The sequence below is a fragment of the Leptodactylus fuscus genome, chromosome 3, assembly GCF_031893055.1.
Source record: "Leptodactylus fuscus isolate aLepFus1 chromosome 3, aLepFus1.hap2, whole genome shotgun sequence".
In the NCBI taxonomy this organism is placed as follows: domain Eukaryota; kingdom Metazoa; phylum Chordata; class Amphibia; order Anura; family Leptodactylidae; genus Leptodactylus; species Leptodactylus fuscus.
The window spans coordinates 65131191-65148141 of NC_134267.1; the positions used below are offsets into that span (position 1 = coordinate 65131191).

The 16951-nt window shown below is 41.3% G+C and overlaps 1 protein-coding gene across 1 annotated transcript in view; it reads right to left on the minus strand.

Moving 5' to 3' along the window:
* Positions 1 to 16951, minus strand: part of ACOXL (acyl-CoA oxidase like) — a 298517-nt gene that overhangs the window by 74104 nt on the left and 207462 nt on the right. The window contains exon 17 of the mRNA XM_075267702.1: positions 15069 to 15139. Within this exon, the coding sequence (XP_075123803.1) occupies positions 15069 to 15139 (71 nt within the window). The remainder of the gene's footprint in view (positions 1 to 15068; positions 15140 to 16951) is intronic.

The following is a 16951-nucleotide window of genomic DNA, read 5'->3' on the forward strand; positions in this document are numbered from 1 at the left end:
GCAAATATAGGGCACATGGTGGTGGGTGGGGTTTTGTAGGGGGAGAAAAGGGGGCACGGGGTTGGGTGGAAAGGGAGCCCAGGGCCTCGAGTTATGGAGGGAGGACATAGCAAGGGGATGTTGGAGCAGGTAGGGAAAAAAGTGGGGGGCCAGGGGGAGAGGAAGGCAAGGGAGCCAGCGGGGTGCAAGGTGGTGGGCCATGGCCGCACTTCTGTTGGAAGGGCCCGCTGTGGCCACAAAGTAAAGGCGGGTGGTCTAGGGTGGCACTGCAGGTGGGGCACGCGGGGAGGGGGAGGCGCAGACAAAGTCGCGGGTAATGCTAGTATTACTGTTATATTACAACTATAAAGCATCACTATACTGAAGCAGCCAGGTTGTGACACTTTATATTTGGGAAAATGCATAGAATATAAAAAAATAACAAATAAATAAATTTTACAAATATGTATTTGTTCTAAAAAAAGCAAAAATGATGGTTTTTGTTTGGCAAAACTTTTACTACAGCTCACATCCACCCATGAAAAACACAGAAGTGAATCACATGCCTGAAAGCCCACTGTACTTTTAATTTTTTAAGTGATACACAAATATGTTTTCATGACTGTGTCAGCCCACTCACTTCCTTAGTCAACCATTTTGCTAAATTAACACATCATGCTCTTCCAAATTCTTGTAAAGGTTATTATGCTGATACGTGTATGATCCTTACCAATGCAATAAAACTGATAAAAGCATTGTATACATATAGACATTTTATATACTGTACACCATTCTCTGGTCATTAATCCCCCAACATCTCATAAAAGCTCAAATGCAGAATCTACTTTCACTCCAGATCCAACTTTCGGATTCTATTAAAGTTCCAAAAGACATTCTAGGTGTCAGTGACATTATCAGAGATATATCATCAGAGATACAATACCAGAACTAACATCCACTACAACAGAAAAGTGACTGTAAGGGCAACTGTGGATGAAAGTGTAATAGGGAGAAACTTTATTACAACTGTTATGCAGAAGTGTTAAAAAAAGACATCACAACAGTCCAGACCTCGATGTATGGTGCTTGTATATTTAAAGTATACAATATGAAGACTGTGGCAATGGCACATGGAAATTATGAATGGCACTTATATGGTATGTGGACCCTTGTGTGGTATTGCTATAAGGGGGTCTGTGTATCATGCTCACACATTGTTTCTAAGAAACCTGGAAAAATCTAGAAATTCTATTCTTTCAGAATTGTTTTTAACTTCTACATGAATATTACAACCAATTTTCTTTTAAGTAGTTTTCTCTGATCTTCAATGAAAGTTTCATGTGGAATGATCTGGAACAGTAAATCTTAACTTGGCTGGTATTACTGTGCCTTTCTATTTGGAGCCCACCCACAGACGGTCTTAATGTCCTAATTTTAGTAATCAGGTGCCCTTTAAGAGAATGGAGTCAAGCTGTCTGATCTACACTTTCATCCACCAGAAGTGGTTTCATGTGCATAGATGTCATTATTTTTCCCACAAAAATATGACTGGTTAGATCATTTCGGGAGTCTTTGTGTTGTGACTTGCTCTAAATCATTAGCATATGCATATGATCAGCAGCTCCATACTGACTAATTGAATGGAGGAAAAATTAAAAGGGAATCTGTCAGCAGGGACGCAAATGGGACACCAAAACGCCAGCATGTCCGTACTTTGGCACAGAGGCATAACTAAGAATGGCGGGGCCCCATGGCAAACTTTTAACATGCCCCCCCCCCATAGTGGCCCCTGCACACACTATTATTGCCCCATAGTGGCCCCTGCACACAGTATTATTGCCACATAGTGGCCCCTATACACACAGTATTTTGCCCCATAGTGGCCCCTGCACACAGAATTATGCCCCATAGTGGCCCCTGCACACAATATTATGCCCCATAGTGGACGCACATGTACAATTATTATACTCTGGGGTCTTTTCAGATCCCAGAGTATAATAATTGGAGATCCAGGGGAGAATACAAACATTAAAAAAAAACCACTGTTACTTACCTCTCCCTGGATCCAATGCGATCCCTGCTGATGTCAGTCATCTTCAATGACGAACGGGACGTCACGTAATCCGGGCTTCCGTTGCAAAGCATAAGGACGCAGGCCCCAGCCATGTGATGACAGGGACCTCACACAAGTAGGCCTGAAGCCTGCCTGGAGCCCAGAGAGGTAAGTAACACAGTTTTTTTTTTAGCTTCTCTTACCTCCCCTGGGCCTCCGATCATTATACTCAGGGGTCTGAAAAAACCTGAGTATAATATTAGTGTTTGTTGGGCCTGCGGCCTTACTTACCAATCCCCCTGCTCCTGCTCACAATGGCCTCTGCAGAAGAAGAAGCGCAGCCAGCTGTGGGCAGGAACCAGGATCGGTATGTGAATAGGGCCCGTTACTGGCTGGAGTAATAACGGCCTATTTAAATAAAAAAAAAATGACAAAAAAAATGCAGCAGTAGCAGCTGTCACCGGGCCCCCTAATGTCCCGAGCCCTGTTGCAGCCACTACCGCTGCTACCCCAGTAGTTACACCCCTGCTTTGGCAGTTTCTCTGTACCAAACCTACCTATTCCATGTCTGTATACCCTTTGCATGTTTAGTTAGAAACGTTAATTCTTACCAAGAAGGTGCATGCTCATTGTGTTGGTGAAGCAAAGGTCAATACATCACTGCATGATGGGAGTTGTGGGCATACATCGTAATAAGCATTAATGTATTTTATTAAGAATCCCTGAAGCAGGCAGATTTGGGATAGGCAGATTCTCCTGTAGCAAACATAGATCAGTAAAGAAAGCTTTGTCTTATACAGCTGCAGAAATTGAACCATCTTGAAGTTACAATAAGGGTTAGTTTTGGACTGTTGATAAAGATAATAAGAGGTGGCGTTAGTGCAACAAACACCTGTAAATTATTGCTGGGGCACTTGGTTTCATTGTGCTTCTAGGATTTCATAACATGCTTTCGGACTAGGCCAAAGGCAGCAAGATGGTGTCATGACCTTATTATTTGTATTTGTTGGTGTCTGTCTCGGTTGGGGATTTGATCCAGGCTCCTGTGTTTTGCTGGTGGTTTCTTTGCCACTGGACCATCGGTTTTGGTATTTGGTGTCAGTCCTCTGAGCATACTTGAGGTTTCAGGAATCGAACCTCAGGTGTTAATTATTGCCATCAACCTATGGGAGGATTCTGGGGCCTTTATAAGGAAGAGGGCTGGCTCCACTAATTGCCGGTTTTTGTGGTCCCAACCTAAAATTTGTGGCCTTGGGAGGAGGAGTGTTTTGCTTGTGCTGCAACTGTCTAGGAAGGAGTTTGAGTGTTGTTTGTGTGTGAGTTTGGTTTGTCCCTCCACACTTCTACTCTGCCCTGTCCTTCACTTCTGTTTGCTTGGCACTATCTGGTTGTTTGAGGTGGGTTCCCGTTTATTTTGCCCCAGTCCTGTGTTTACCCTTTCCTCACCTCTCCACTGTCCCTCTCCTCATTCTCTTGTTTTGTATTGTGTTGTGCTGCTTGTCCGTTGTCCAGCACATCCCATCCTGTTTGTCTGCAGCTGCACCTTTATTTCTGCAGGGGTCACCACCTTAGAATCCCCAGTCCCTAGCTCTCTTGTAGCTCTTGCCCTATCTGTCGGCTAGGTCTTCGTGCTAGAGAGCCAGGAGTTGTCGGGGCCAAGGCTAGCTTGGGGGCAGCTGACCACCACCCGTAGGCAGGGCCTAGCTAGCCACCGTAGTGTCAGGGATAGTCTCCTTCCCCTGTTTCCTTAGCGGTGCAATCTGCAGTCCGGAATCTGGGTCTGGACTCAGACACGAACGTGACAGATGGTCAGCCATATTCTAGTACACTGGGACTTGGTAGTATGTGATGCTGTCACAGCAACCATTTTATTCTATATGGACTTCCTGTCAGGACTGTATTTGTTGCTTCTGTTACTGATTATGTATACCACTGGCCAAGATCAGATAAAAGATCTCACAGTAAGTTATGTAATATGTTAAGTACATCCAATTGGCAAACTGCAATTTCTCCCAAAATTGAAATTCATAAACCCAATAATTGTTCAGTCCTACAAGGTTTCCTTGATCCCATGTAGTGACCTTTTAGGGCTCTACTGTTGATCTGTGTAAGCTAACATGTTAAGAAAAGAAAACATTAGTTACATATTTCTGAGCATGAAAAGTACACAATTTTAGTGGGATTTCACTATAACTGTGATGCTTAGAAAATGCACTTTTGTTAACTGATTAACCACCATTATGGAGCACCATAGCTCTCACGTGAGTGTCAAAGTGATATAATGTCTCGTGTAAACAATAAGGCCTTTCACAGATCTGTGTACTACTTTTTTTTTTCTAATTTCCTAGTTGTCTTGGGCACCATCCATGTGCTGTCCATTTTTCATTCATACATTGCTGTGAATGTAGGAGCCAACCAGTAATTCAAATGAATAGCTAGACAGCTCCTGCTTCCCCTGTCCTCCAGCCCTACCTACAGTTCAGTGTGATTGGGTTACTCTTGATCACATTGACTGTAGGTCACTTAATGTCAAGTCACATAGCTAGTGCAGGAAGTCTTATATAACTTAGGAATTCTTGGGGCAACACGGTGGCTCAGTGGTTAGCACTGCAGCCTTGCAGCACTAGAGTCTTGGGTTCGAATCCCGCCAGGAACAACATCTGCAAGGAGTTTGTATGTTCTCCCGGTGTTTGCGTGGATTTCCTCCCATTCTACAATGACATACTGATAGGGAAAAAAATGTACATTGTGATCCCTATATGGGGCTCACAATCTACATTAAAAAAAAAAAAAAAAAAAAACTTAGGAATTCTTTCCAAAAATAAATTAGAAGGCATGTGGTCTACCAAATTTTTTCAGAACAAGCAGTGTGAAAATATAACAGCAGCATCCTAGCCTTACTATGATTGGAAGTAGAATGGTTTTTGATCCTTCTCAACCTAATATCATCCTAAAGCCATCCCAATTCCCTGCCGTCACTTTAGACAGATGTGTATTGGATGATACCCAGCTCTTTCCAGCATTTCTGATGAATTTGGGGACTGGGAAATAATTAGGTGGTTAGTGCTAGCCTTTTGTCTGGCTAAAATTAAGCCCTACCTTAGTAATGGATGATGTCAGACAGCTGCCATTGCTAATCCAGGAAGAAAGTATTTTTAAGAAAATACAGACATATTTTTTTCTTTATATTGGAATAATAATTCCCCCAGACAACACTCTTTGTCCATTATGATAAAAAAAAAAGGACCATTGACAGAGTCCAACAAATTCTGTCTTATCCCAAAGTTTGGTGCACCAGAAGGAGTTAATGCAGCGACTCTGAGCTACATAACAGTTCTTGCACTAGCTATCTGGCCAGGATTATTCTTGGTCAAATTGAAAGCAAGTCACTGAAGTGACTCACTGTTACAGTGATCAGGAGTAACCCAATCACATTGAATTAGAATTATATTGATACACGCAACTCATGAGCTGCCTCCATGCTGGATCGAACAGTTCAGTTTAGAAAAGGTGAGACACAAAGGGAAGCAGGAGCAGCTGCAGGCTATTCATATGAATTGCCAGGCAGTTCCTGACCTGCAAGTGAATGCAGGGACCACCCACCAATTAAAATGAATAACTGGCAGCAACATGTTTACCTGTTTTTTAGGGGTTTTTTTTGCATATGGCAAATGGATGTCACAAAGATTGGACATGAATGGCATACAGAAATAGGATGTACAGCATCCATTGTTTCCTAGCCCGCAAAACATGTAGCTGATGTGTAAAAAGCCTAAAAGTATGATCTCTCTCTGTTCAATCTGGGTAATGAATTCCAGAGAGTAGGGCAGAAAGACAGAAGGCTATCATCCAATTGTTTTAAGATGGATCTAGGTATGGACAATTTGTTCATGCTCCCAGAAATACTGCTGCTTGTGCAGAATTCCAGGAAGTTACAATACTTAATACACTCCTCTACAGTGAAATTGCAAAACTAAGAAACAATCTGTAAGGTTATGCAAAAAGAGGCAAATAAAATCTCAAAAATCATATAAAGCACAATAATAATAATAATAATAATAATAATAATAATACATTTTATGGTATGAGATGATTGTCTGATGCCTCCTGTTTGTCAACATGTCAGCCCATAAACACTTGTCCCAAACTGAGAGGTATAGAATCCTTTAACTGAAAGACCTTGGTTTATCACTTTCATAGATCCCTATGCACCTAGGCTGTGATATCACGTTCAAAATTCTATGTCCCAGAGGTTGGGAGAATAGCAAGAAACTGGAATCACATCAAGAATTGCGCAGAAGCAAACCTCTGCACAGATGACTCAAATGGATCACTTGATTGGAAGAATGTTATATAGTGATCCATACTGTACTACTAATGAATTCAGACTTCACATCCCAAGCCCAGGGAGGCAAATAGTGTTGACACACACCATCAGAATGATACATACCATCAGAATGACACATACCATCAGAATGTGTTTGGACAACATGGGGCACACATCCAGCTACAGGTATTCTACTGACTTCATGCCACTGCTCTCAAAGGTTATCTTTGTGTAAAACAAGACGGTAATGGAGACTGAAGTGGAGCACTATCCTCTTCAGAATTGAGTCCTGCTGTTGACACAGTCACACAGATAGCCATAGATTGGTTTGGAGTCCACATGGGTAACGCCATGAAGAGGCCATGAGGTCACAACACTGAGAACATCACACCAGTTATGGCATAATGTATAGTAGCAGAACTGCTCTAATCTTATTTTTGATACACTATCAGGTCAGACATTTCTCTAAAGTGTCCCAGGAGCAATATTTTGACATGGCAAATACAGACCACATGTTGGTTGTGTTGCTGTGAGCAGCCTTCATGGCCTAAACATTCCAGCATGGCCTACAGCATCTCCAGACTCATCTACCATTGAGCACATCTAGAATGTCATGGGTGAGCAATTCCAAAGGTAGCCAATCATGATGACATGCGTGCCCAAGTGCATTCAATGTACCGTAACATTCCTTAGAAAACGACATTGATAGCATGCTAAGTGTGTGCACTTCTGTGCATTATTATCATACTCAGCACTAAATAAATCAAGATGTTTTGAATATTTTGTTATCCATTTTTTTCATATCATTAACATGTCTGTTGATTCTGTGACTTCCATAATTTCAAGAATATTGAGTGTATTTTTCTAATATAAATAAATAAAAAAGTTTTAGGAAATTAAAGAGAATAGCTCTGTTCTTCCTATATTAACAAGGTAGGGCAGTTCTGCGTTTTCCTAAATCTAGTGATAATAAGAACATCACCGGCCAGAGGACACTTAATACTGAGCAATGACATTATTCTAAATACACAGAGTTTTCGCACTGCAAGCACAGAGTAAAATACGATTAAAGCGTCAATGTTTGACAATCAAACCAGTAGCCAAGTTGTGGGCGCTGAGCTGTCACTGTAAGAAGAATGGCATTTCCTGTTCCTCTTTACCTTTCCTATCAGATTTCATGACGCTGGTGATGCCAACTTGCATCAAGCAGATCCTTTTTATATATAGGCCTAAATCTAGCTAACCAGTCTATATTTACCATGTGGGCAAACCAGGTTGGGGCACAGATCAGCATTCTTTAGAAATCTACATTTCTTCTAAAAGATTACTGTATTAGGTTTTAGAGGAGAAAAATAGGGAAAAAAAATTTTCAGGCAAAAAATGGTAAAATATTTAATATATGGGAGTTGTAGTTTTGGAACAGCTGCAAGACCACATTGACAGGTGACCCTGCAGCTGTATGGGGATGTATAGGGCGTTTTTTTTGTGGGGCCAGGTGTACTTTTTAGATATACCATTTTGGGAAATGTTTATTGCTTAGATCACCTTTTATTTAATTCAGAGGCAAAACAGAGAGAAAAACCCGGCGGTTTAGCACTTTTGATTTTGACGTTCACTGTACATAAAAATATTAGTAGACCGGGCATTTTCAGACACAGGGATACCTAATGTGTATGTTTCACAGTAATGTTATACTTTTATATGTATTCTAGGGAAAGGAGGTGAACTTTTATTTATTTTATTTTTTATTATATTTTTTTTAAGTTTTTTTTTGTTTTGTTTTTTTTTTTACTATTTTATTATCCCCCGCCTAGGGGGCTTGAACCTGCAATCATTTGATTGCAAGTCCCATAGACGGCAATACAAGTGTATTGCCGTCTATGTGAGATTCTATACATTACTATCGCGGAGTGTCATAGACCAGCCGCGATAGTAATATATATCTATGACAAGCCTCGGAGCCTTCATTAGGCTCCCGGCTGTCATCGGAACAGGTCGGCTCCTGCGGCCTCACTGTGCAGGAGCCGGCCTGCATCACTAAAGGTATGGGGCCGGTGGGGACCGGCCCCGGGGCTAACTGACTGCCGGGACCTGCGGAGGAGGAGCGGATTTACAGCATGGCCGCGCTACTGCCACCGCTGGTTTTCTTCAGCGGCAGGAGCGTGGCAATCTGCAGGCCCCGACAGCTAAGACAGTCCCCGGCATCTGCTGTAATAGACCGGCGGATGCCGGGGAGTGTCTTGCTGCCGGGGCCTGCAGATTGTCACGCTCCTGCCGCTGAAGAAAACCAGCGGTGGCAGTAGCGCGGCCATGCTGTAAATCCCCCCGCTCCTCCCCCCACATTCGGACTATAAGACGCACCCTCATTTTCCTCCGAAATTTGGGGGAAAAAAAAGTGCGTCTTATAGTCCGAAAAATACGGTAATTTGCTCTCTTAGCTAAAATAGACCTGACATTGTAAGTCAGTGGTCCTTGGTAGTATTGGTGGGGTAAATCACTTCCTTGTCACCTACTCCTACCGGGAGAATCTGAGTAGTTAGGAGATAGGAATTGGTCTTTATTATGTAAAGAGTCACTTTGTAACACCCTGTATTATATATGTATATTGTGTACTGTCAGGCAATAATGTAAACAATGGATGTTTTTTTCATTGTCAAGGTTATATTTACTGACTAATGGAGCGTTCACACTACCGTCCGTGTCCGACATGTAGTGTCCGCTCAAAATCTGTCACGGACACTAGGAGCGGACACTAGCTGTGTCCGTGACACCTGTCATTCACTTGAATGGGCATCGGGTGCGTTCTTTTGCACTCCGTGCCCGTCCTTCCCTGTCCGCAAGAGAAGATGTCCGACTTCTCAAGCGGACAGAAAAACCCTGCATGCATATCTTTCATATAGTATTCAATTAATTTAATAAATGTTAAGTTTTATTTTTATTTCGATATTTTCTTTACTGCTTATTTATCCTTCCTATCATCCTCTCTTTTTCCTTCCTATATACATGTGACATCTACCCCACTGTTAGGGGGCGTTCACACTACCGTCGGTGTCCGACATGTAGTGTCCGCTCCTAGTGTCCGCTCAAAATCTGTCACGGACATTAGGAGCGGACACTAGCTGTGTCCGTGACACCTGTCATTTATTTCAATGGGCATCGGGTGCGTTCTTTTGCACTCCGTGCCCGTCCTTCCCTGTCCGCAAGTGAAGATGTCTGACTTCTCAAGAGGACATAGGAACCCTGCATGCAGAAGTCGGACATCTTCACTTGCGGACAGGGAAGGACGGGCACGGAGTGCAAAAGAACGCACCCGATGCCCATTGAAATAAATGACAGGTGTCACGGACACAGCTAGTGTCCGCTCCTAATGTCCGTGACAGATTTTGAGCGGACACTAGGAGCGGACACTACCTGTCGGACACCGACGGTAGTGTGAACGCTCCCTTACCTCCACCCATTACTTAAAGGGGTATTCCCATCTACATAATTATTTTTTAGTTTGTAGATGATGAAAAGTTAAACATTTTTGCAAATATAAGTGGTGACAGTCTGTTACTGTATATACTTGAGTATAAGCCGAATTTTTAAGCACAATTTTTGTGCTGAAAAAGCCCCCCTTGGCTTATACTCGAGTCAAGCAAAAAAAAAAAAAAAAAATTTATTTATTTATTTTTATTTATTTATTTGTTTATTTATTTATTCATTTATTTGGGGGGGGGGGTCTATGACCAGCCGCAATAGAAATGTATAGAATCTCCCATAAAATAGTGAAAAAGAAAAAAAGAAAAAAAGCTTTAAAAAATATAATGAAAATATAAAATAAAAGTTCTAAGTCCCTCCTTTCCCTAGAATACATATAAAAGTAGAAAATGACATACACATTAGGTATCCCTGTGTCTGACAGTGCCCGGTTTACTGAATATAGGGGATCTGCAGTGCTCCTGTTCCATCGGGAAGGGGTTAATAGGAGCACTGCAGATCCCCTATATTCAGCCAGGCTGAATTCCAAGTGGGAAAAAAAAATCCCAGTCCTCAAGCTCAGGGAAGGGACAGACAGACAACCAAAACACCCCCTCCCCTTCCCCAGCACCCAGAAACTACTGCACCCAAAAACCATTTTAATTTTTGAAATTTTCCAGTAACTGCTACATTTCCCCCCTCGGCTTATACTCGAGTCAATAAGTTTTCCCAGTTTTTTGTGGTAAAATTAGAGGGGTCGGCTTATACTCGAGTATATACGGTATCTTGATCGGTTGCCATGGATACAACCACCAATGCAGAAACTTTCTAAGGTCAGAGAATCAGCCATGATTTCCTTATTGTGGCCGGGATATCTTCTGTTACATGTAGTGTCCCTGCCTGATAACCCGGCTGTCATAGCTGAGTTCCTGACAAGTCTCAGACCATAGAAAGTTTCTGCATTGGTGGTCGTATCCATGGCAACCGATCAAAATAAAAGACTGTCACCACTAAGAAAGTTAGAGAAAATCTTTAAAACTGCAGAATTTTTAATTACTTATATTTGCAAAAATGTTTAACTTTTAATTATCTACAAATATAGATATGATTATGTACATGGGAATACCCCTTTAACAAGTTTGGGAGAACACCACATTCTGTGGATTTAGTTTTCTTCTACCCAAAAAACATTTTGGGCATTTCTCAATATTTCACTTACTTATTACATGAAGAAATTTTGAAGAATATTAGAGATTATTCGCACTTTCACTTTTACCTGTTGTTACGCTACTTACTAAAACAAAAACAGAACTTAGAGCAAGTTATGTTCTATATAATCAGACTCTACAGACATAAAAAGGACATTCAAATAGGAACACATGGAAATTCCCCAGTTTCAGAATTACAATACTGTAAGCCAGAAATGGGATCTGCACTTTGCCCCAGTATATTTGAAATGTTATTCCATTGTTCCACATGATTTATTCTCCTCATTCAGGTAGGCAGATTTTAGAGGACCATTCTATATCACATGGTTAATCCCCAGATAACACATTTTGGGGTAAAATTGTATGAATCAGTATGTTGGAACAGCTAGTCTCTCTATAAAATAAGATAACAAACCCTGCACACTAACCCAAGTGCACTGTACAGGTTTATGGGAAAGTCAGGGGAGATAGCTCTCAGCTACTCTATCTGCTTGGCTTGCTCCCAGATGCCTTGGTCTTACAGTTTTACATATACAGTATTGTAACAATAGTTGGTTTTCCCAGTCACCCGTCATCTTATTTTCTGCAAGCACATTTGCTCATAAACGTTCCATCATTGCTGTATAATGCCAATGTTACAGATCTTCTGCACTCATCCTTTCTGTTGGTATAGCAAGTTTATAATATAGTATAGTTGTTTAAGGCTACCCGCTCATGTCCTTGATGTGGTCCGACACTGTCCCGGGGGATTTTTTGTATCTGTCCCGGCTGTCAGACTTGCTGCTATTTTTGGAAACCTTTGGTTTAAAGTGAACTTTTTAACAACTTTAGGTTTTTTTCTGGTAGCATGTATGACATTAAAAAAAACCCTCAAAACATTGTATTATGTTGAATTAACGGATTTTGGCGCCAAATCCTGTGCTGAAATCCACTCCTGTCCCTTCGGTATACTTTGCCTTGTTTCTCTCACTGGCTTCACATTGGAGTTCGGGTATAGGGTCTCTAATAAAGTAGGGAGACTGAGCCTGAGGGGTTTTCGTTAAACCTGTCAATTCCGACTGTTTTTAATTGATGTTTTAATAACTATTACAGCTGGAGGTCTGTATTTAGGCTCATTGTTGGTGGGGAATATTTCCAGGTGATCCTCTATTCCTGCCATTACTTCTAGACTGAGGCTGCTCTATGAGTTCTTTAGTGATAGTCGCTGTGGCTGTTATTAAGACTGGCAATCCGTACACCAGTTTTAATAGACTCCATGCCAGACACATTACTCACCAGAGCCTCTTAGTATTCTAGCACATGTAGGTCTTCCTGGTTATAAATCTAAGACAGTTAGGGCCTGCTATAGATCTGTGGTATAACTCACAGAAGTTTTCTGGCTTGAGTTAAAGGACATCTGGCAAACTGTGGCGTCCCCAATCCATCCAACCTAGATTCCTGCCGAAAAAAGTATTGAGCGGGGCGAAGAGGCTGAGATGTACTGTAATCGGTATGGGACAGTAAGTTGCTGGGAGGCAGGGACTCCTAACATCATAGATAGTAATGATGCTAGGAATCCTGCTCCCCACACGAAGGTCAGGCCAGTAAAATCGGCAAACACACAAACCTTGGTCTTAGGTTTTCAAAGCAGATTTATAAAGCAGATTTAAAAACTTTTAAGGTTTTTTTAATTCAATTTCTATTAATTACAATGGTATTTTCAGCAAAGACTCCAACTGCAGAGGCAACACATCACAGTTCTTCCTGCACCACTTTTTACGGAAAATTCGCAGAGTTTTCCTCTGCGGACTTTCTGCTTCTATTATATCTATAAGGAATCCATAGGTATAACTGTAGGTATATGGTTTTGGAAATCACCATGTGTCTGCAGTACGTTCTTTAACGCAAAGTGGGGATGGGAGTGGGACTGTAAAATGCTGCGTGTTTTTTTTCCATGGAGTTTCACCACGCGGGGCCCTGGCTGAAGAGGGGGGAGGTGTATTTTTTAACTAGCCAATAATAGACTGCAACTGTCTCCCATTGAAATGAAAGGGAGGAAGATTAGAGGCATTTCTGGAGCAGATTTTGTGTTGGAAAAGTCAGTGTAAACATACTTCCAGAGACCAAGAAAAATACGAATAAAGAACAGATGCTGACGTCTTCCTGGAACAATGTCAAACCAGGTTTGACAAGCATCGATCGCTCCATCCTTTGAGTCTAAATGGGGACCCAAACAATAGAGAGCCCATTCACTAAAAAAGCGGTTACCCTCTGACCCCATAGACTATAATGGGATTTGCTGGGTTTCTGCCAGTTTCAGTATATAATTGGAGGAAACCCAGTCCTCAGTGCAGGACTTTTCTCTCCATCGATTTTAGGCGGAATTGGCAGCATAGTCCTATGGAGACTTCAACACACATAAAGACCTAGCCTTAAATGGGTTGTCCAATATAACAGTTTTTATGCACGGTGGCTGGGGAAGGTGGGAAAATAAAAAAAAAAAAAAAAAAATCACCTTACCCCAGTGCTCTGGTGTCTCCCACCACGGTCCAGTCCTGTTGCTCCGGGGTCTTGTTTTGGTGGAAGTCCCTGCCACATGTGACCGCTGAGGCCAATCAGTGGCCTAGGGAAAGGACACGGGACATCACAGGTGAAGTGTGCGAGTGGCGTCTTGGTTCCTTTATTTAGCTCGCTGAAGGGCCTCATCAGCGGTTATGAGTGGTGGGGACTTCTTCTAAAACAAGACCCCAGAGCAGCAGGACCAGTTCTCTTTGAGAGATAACAAAACACCCGGGACAGGTGAAAAGGTTTTGTGTTTTTTTTTCTCCACTTTCCCCGACCTCCTTCCAAAAAAAAAAAGAGTTATCCTGGACAACAAGGAAAAATACTGTACTTTGCAACACACTTACAGACTACCAAGGACAAATAGAGAAGACCATGTGGAACATTGTCAGATAATAACTGGATCTCTCTGTTAATGTATATCTCCATGTATTCAGATGTCTGTAAAACAATTCTTTCAAACATCTATATATTACATTATTGCCTGCAAAGTTTACTGCATGATCATAACAAGATTTTTTACTATGTGAATCTGTTCTGCTACAGCCCTCTGCATCTGCCCAGTTACTTTCTGACTGTACTGCTGCTTTGTTCCTCACAGACCTTACTTAGCATGTAGAGTATATTGTACTTGTGTCCTGGCATGCCCTGACATGTTCCTGATGTCTAGAACCTGTGAAACAAACAATGTTACAAGCTACAATGCAATATAAAAGACATTGGACCTGTAACTTTAGACTTTGGACCTGGATTATTTTAATTTCATCAATCCGTGTATTAATTTTCTGGTTTATTCTTCGATAATGCTGCATAAATCACATTGGAATCACCCTGAGGAAAAATACACCATCAATGGAAAATGTCACTTATCATAAGGGTATGTTCACACAAACCAGTTGTGTGTTTGTATAGGATTTTTTTTGCTGTGAATATTACATAATTAAGGTAAAAACGGTGTTACTTATAAAAAAAAAAAAAAAAAAAAAAAAAAAACCCAGCAGATTCAAGGATATGGTCTGTACAGATTAATCTACCTGTAGAAATTCTGTTTCACAGAGATTTTCCTAATATTGGGGAAATAATACCACATTCACACCACAGAGTTCACCCATTGTCGCTTTTTCTCAGCGCCATAGTGAGACTAAGGGGGCGTTCACATTACCGTTGCATGCAGGGTTCCTCTGTCCGCTTGAGAAGTCGGACATCTTCACTTGCGGACAGGAAAGGACGGGCACGGAGTGCAAAAGAACGCACCCGATGCCCATTTAAATAAATGACAGGTGTCACGGACACAGCTAGTGTCCGCTCCTAGTGTCCGTGACAGATTTTGAGCGGACACTAGGAGCGGACACTACATGTCGGACACCGACGGTAGTGTGAACGCTCCCTTAAGTTCATATCTGCGTCAAAGTCTCCTTTGGACCAGGATAGGCTATAAACAGAAATACCTGGCCAACCCCTTCAAACAACAAATACAGCTGTAACAGGATTTCCCCCATACCTCCATTAATAAACTTTGATCCTCTGGCACAGGACAAGACTCCACAGCCAATGTAAACTGCTCCAAGGTCACTGGGAGATACAAATGATACTGAATTAATAAACATGTAATAAAAAATGAATTGATATATATACAGTCCTATGAAAAAGTTTGGGCACCCCTATTAATCTTAATCATTTTTAGTTCTAAATATTTTGGTGTTTGCAGCAGCCATTTCAGTTTGATATATCTAATAACTGATGGACACAGTAATATTTCAGGATTGAAATGAGGTTTATTGTACTAACAGAAAATGCGCAATATGCATTAAACCAAAATTTGACCGGTGCAAAAATATGGGCACCTCAACAGAAAAGTGACATTAATATTTAGTACATCCTCCTTTTGCAAAGATAACAGCCTCTAGTCACTTCCTGTAGCTTTTAATCAGTTCCTGGATCCTGGATGAAGGTATTTTGGACCATTTCTTTCTACAAAACAATTCAAGTTCAGTTAAGTTTGATGGTCGCCGAACATGGACAGCCCGCTCTCAAATGATCTGAAAACAAAGATTGTTCAACATAGTTGTTCAGGGGAAGGATACAAAACGTCTCAGAGATTTAACCTGTCAGTTTCCACTGTGAGGAACATAGTAAGGAAATGGAAGACCACAGGGACAGTTCTTGTTAAGCCCAGAAGTGGCAGGCCAAGAAAAATATCAGAAAGGCAGAGAAGAAGAATGGTGAGAACAGTCAAGGACAATCCACAGACCACCTCCAAAGAGCTGCAGCATCATCTTGCTGCAGATGGTGTCACTGTGCATCAGTCAGCAATACAGCGCACTTTGCACAAGGAGAAGCTGTATGGGAGAGTGATGAGAAAGAAGCCGTTTCTGCACGTACGCCACAAATAGAGTTGCCTGAGGTATGCAAAAGCACATTTGGAGAAGCCAACTTCATTTTGGAAACAAAGATTGAGTTGTTTGGTTATAAAAAAAGGCGTTATGCATGGCGTCCAAAAAGAAACAGCATTCCAAGAAAAACACTTGCTACCCACTGTAAAATTTGGTGGAGGTTCCATCATGCTTTGGGGCTGTGTGGCCAATGCCGGCACCGGGAATCTTGTTAAAGTTGAGGGTCGCATGGATTCCACTCAGTATCAGCAGATTCTTGAGAATAATGTTCAAGAATCAGTGACGAAGTTGAAGTTACGCCGGGGATGGATATTTCAGCAAGACAATGATCCAAAACACTGCTCCAAATCCTCAGGCATTCATGCAGAGGAACAATTACAATGTTCTGGAATGGCCATCCCAGTCCCCAGACCTGAATATCATTGAACATCTGTGGGATGATTTGAAGCGGGCTGTCCATGCTCGGCGACCATCTAACTTAACTGAACTTGAATTGTTTGTCCAAAATACCTTTATCCAGGATCCAGGAACTGATTAAAAGCTACAGGAAGCGACTAGAGGCTGTTATCTTTGCAAAAGGAGGATCTACTAAATATTAATGTCACTTTTCTGTTGAGGTGCCCATACTTTTGCACCGGTCAAATTTTGGTTTAATGCATATTGCACATTTTCTGTTAGTACAATAAACCTCATTTCAATCCTGAAATATTACTGTGTCCATCAGTTATTAGATATATCAAACTGAAATGGCTGCTGCAAACACCAAAATATTTAGAACTAAAAATGATTAAGATTAATAGGGGTGCCCAAACTTTTTCATAGGACTATATATATATATATATATATATATATATATATATATATATATGTGAACAATATATACATATGCATTACAAATAATATTAAGGCATACTTATTCATGTACTGTTATAGGTGAAGTGTATATTCCATTATATAACCACTTTATAATTGAATAGTACATGTAATTATA